The sequence below is a fragment of the Schistocerca nitens genome, chromosome 3 (genome assembly GCF_023898315.1).
Source record: "Schistocerca nitens isolate TAMUIC-IGC-003100 chromosome 3, iqSchNite1.1, whole genome shotgun sequence".
NCBI lineage: Eukaryota > Metazoa > Arthropoda > Insecta > Orthoptera > Acrididae > Schistocerca > Schistocerca nitens.
Window position 1 is genome coordinate 34894526 of NC_064616.1, and position 3732 is coordinate 34898257.

General features: G+C 36.8%; 1 protein-coding gene across 1 annotated transcript; it reads left to right on the forward strand.

Annotated features, from left to right (window-relative positions):
• The first annotated feature begins 1545 nt into the window (after window positions 1–1545).
• Window positions 1546–3462, forward strand: LOC126248355 (E3 SUMO-protein ligase ZBED1-like). The gene is made up of 2 exons (XM_049949271.1): window positions 1546–2103; window positions 2263–3462. Exons 1-2 carry the CDS (start codon window positions 1546–1548, stop codon window positions 3460–3462), a joined length of 1758 nt encoding a protein of 585 aa, XP_049805228.1.
• Window positions 3463–3732: the final 270 nt, after the last annotated feature.

The following is a 3732-nucleotide window of genomic DNA, read 5'->3' on the forward strand; positions in this document are numbered from 1 at the left end:
ATGTCAAGAAGGTAAGTTTGAATTTTGTGGAAATATAGTACAAGATTCACTGCAGCATAGAATTGTTATTAAGTACATGATTTGCAAATACTCAGATAACTTACTGATAAATTTAAATGAGAGAAGGGAACTTAGAAAAGGTAGGAGTATTTAATATAATGTATCCTAAAAACTAAGCAAATTGTGGCGAGTATGCCAATAAGCAAATCTCAGAAATATATGCACTAATTAATTTTCCACATCTATAAATTTAACTCGTCAATTAGTGGAATGGGCATTGTTTAAGAAGGTGTTGAACAGTAGACATAATATAATGAATTTCAAAGAGTTGGTACAGTTCATTTATGTTAATGAGTGAACAAGTGACTCTTATGGATTAAATTATAGAATACACCGCTGCACACAGCTGACTGTGAGCAAAAATTAAGTTGCATGAACAATATAAAACTAAAACCAGAAATCGTCTTTCCATAGAAGGAGGTAATAAACTTCATTGTTTCGAAACGGCTATGTTTCACTGTTTCGAAACAGTGGTGTTTCATACCGCTCTGTGTCGGATAACGGGACCTGATTCGATCTCGAGCCAGCCACAGAAACTGTATCGTTGTTTCAAAATAACGCTGTTTCAGTCCACTTGTGCTTGGAACGGACTAACTGTATCGAAACAGTGATGTTTCATTTCGGTTACCTGATTCGATCTCGAGCCAGCCACACGAACTGTATCGTTGTTTCAAAATAACGCTGTTTCAGTCCACTTGTGCTTGGAACGGACTAACTGTATCGAAACAGTGATGTTTCATTTCGCTTTGTCTCGGACGAGATTCGGGCACGGCACAGATACGGAAATACGTTTAATATACTACTTCATCGAACTCTTCCAAGAGTGTCGAAATTCTTTTGACACACAACAGCATGAAGCTTAAGATTTCCGAAAATAAAGCTTCGTTTCTAATTGATTGCTCTATTCCGAAATGGCGTAATATATACTTTATAAACACTAACAAACAATAAAATAAAGCACACTATTGGCATTCAAAATAATAAAAGTGTGAAAAACATTCAGTTAAATTACACATCTCCTATAACATATGCTTATCTGTTGATGTACAGTAATCATATTAAAAAACTCAAGTAAACCTACAACATTTTGAATTAGAAAAGGCGTAGAGTGGCAATTTTTAGACACATACGTAAATTGGATGCACTTGAAAAGCAATATGATTGACGGATCATTGATGATGTAATGGTGAACAGGAAGGGCTGAGAAGCATGGTGGATTTATATTAATGATTCGAAACACCTTAAGGGACAAAAATTTTTTTCTCTTATATTTTGTCATTTATTCGAATTATGTGGCTTTAATTGTGAGTCTATAGTCCATGTGCCAATTCTCCACAATGATTTCTTTTGTGTGTATGGATATTAGCAGGCCGGGTATATATTATCCATACTAACGAAATGTGGGAATCCCAGTAGCGTATCCATTGTTTCTGCAATTTTTTCCCGCCTCCAGTACAGTTCGTGTTAGTTCTTCTGTCTTCAGCTATGGCGTTACGAAGTCCGGTGTGGGATTATTTTATGAAGATAAATCCTGAGAAAATTAAATGTAACTTGTGCTCGGCAGTGTTGTCGTTTAAAAGTAGTTCAACTTCTTGCTTAAACAGACACTTGCGACATAAGCATCTAACAGTTAATTTAAGTGAAACTCGTTCGAAATCAGTCTTTATGAATCTGGGCAGTGACGAAACCAGTTCAGTTTCCACAGCAACTGTTCAGGAATCTGCCATTCCAGTGCCTGTGCGTCAAGATGAACAATCTGTACAAGAAATACCCAGCACTTCCACCAGTTCAGTTCTGGGTAGGTGTGGTAAACAAACAAAGATTACTGGATTTGCATCAAGACCAGTGCCTTCATCCAAACGAGCCAAAATAGACGAACAGATTTTAAGACTTGTTGTTAAAGAATACCTTCCATTTAATGTAGTTGAGAGTGTAGAGTTTAGAAAAATGACTTATTTATTAAATGAAAACTATGTACCACCAAGTAGAAAAACACTCTCCCACAGTTTACTCTCTCAAATGTTCGACAGCACACTAGTGCGAGTAAGATCTGCAGTGCAAGCTGCATCCTACATCTGCATTACAACTGATGGATGGACATCTGTGAAAAATGAGAATTATATTGCAGTGACTGCTCACTTCATTGATGAAAACTGCAATCTGAAGTCATATTTGTTATCTAGTTTTAAATTCCATGATAAGCATACAGCAGAAAACATTTCCAATGAATTACAAAATGTGACTTCAAGTGGGGGTATCACCAATAAAATTGTAGCTTGCACTACAGATAACGCACCTAATATGGTGAAGGCAGTGATGATGTGCAAATGGTGGCATGTACCTTGTTTTGCACATACACCGAATTTAATCATGCAAGCAAGCCTTGAACCAATTACAGACACAAGGGGAAAGGTGAAGTCATTAGTGGAATTTTTCAAAAGAAGTCCTCAAGCACTTGAGAAATTACACAATATTCAGAAGCAAATGGGCGTTCCTATTTTAACACCGAAACAAGATTGCCCTACGAGATGGAATTCCACATATGAAATGTTTGACAGGCTTTTGAAAATCAAAGAGCCTTTGCAAAGCACCCTTGCCATCCTCAGTGTGGATTCACAAACAAAACTGTCCAATGAAGACTGGTTAGTTATTGAAAAATCTTGTGAAATACTATCTCCTTTTGAACAAGTCACAACAGAAATTAGCAGTGAAAGAAATGTAACCTTGTCAAAAGTTGTCTTATTAAGCAAAGGTTTACAAAGTCATTGTCTGAGACTAAAAAACTCAGATCACAGCAATGAAGCCAATAATACAGTAATTGCTAAACTTGAGGACGGAATCTGTACCCGCCTCATTCAAAAGTTTGCAGATAAAGCAATTGCTTGTGAGGCAACATTACTGGATCCTCGCTTCAGGGAGCATGGTTTTCCAAAAACTGGGCATCGATTAAAAGAAACAAAAGATGCCATAATTAACAAGTGCTGTGCAATACGACAGAAATCCACTCGGTGTTCTACAGAAAATCCGCCACCAGCCAAACCAGTTGAGGTGAGCACATTCACTTCTAGCAGTGGCAACATTTGGCAGGATTTTGACCAAGCTGTAGGTGGCTTGATCCAAAGTGTAGACAATCCACATGCTGCAAGTATAGTCGAGCTTGATAAATATATGAAGATGCCACTGATACACAGATCACAAGATCCATTGCTGTGGTGGAAAGAAAATCATGTGTTGTTTCCTACACTGTTTGAAATAATGAAACGACGTCTTTGTATTATGGCCACCTCTGTTCCATGTGAGCGCATATTTTCAAAGCAGGGGCAAACAATAACAGACAGACGATCCCGTCTTTCAAGCGAAAAAGTGTCAAAAATGATATTACTAAACTACAACTTAGAATAGTCACAGCAGATCTACTCAGAAATGAAACAGGAAAATTTCAATTGATTTTGTTCTTCCCTGGACAGAGTGCACTGAATTTATGTTTGATTGTATTTTGTTTAGTCCACTAAACTGTGTATGTAGCTACCTTACAAGAACATTTTTCTCAAATTTGTTGCACACAGAAGACACGTTTTTGCTCACCATTCAGTGAGTTTAATTTTTTTAGTATGTTATTTATTCATTTATGTGTTTGAGAATAATTATCTGATTTGTGTATGTATATGTTTG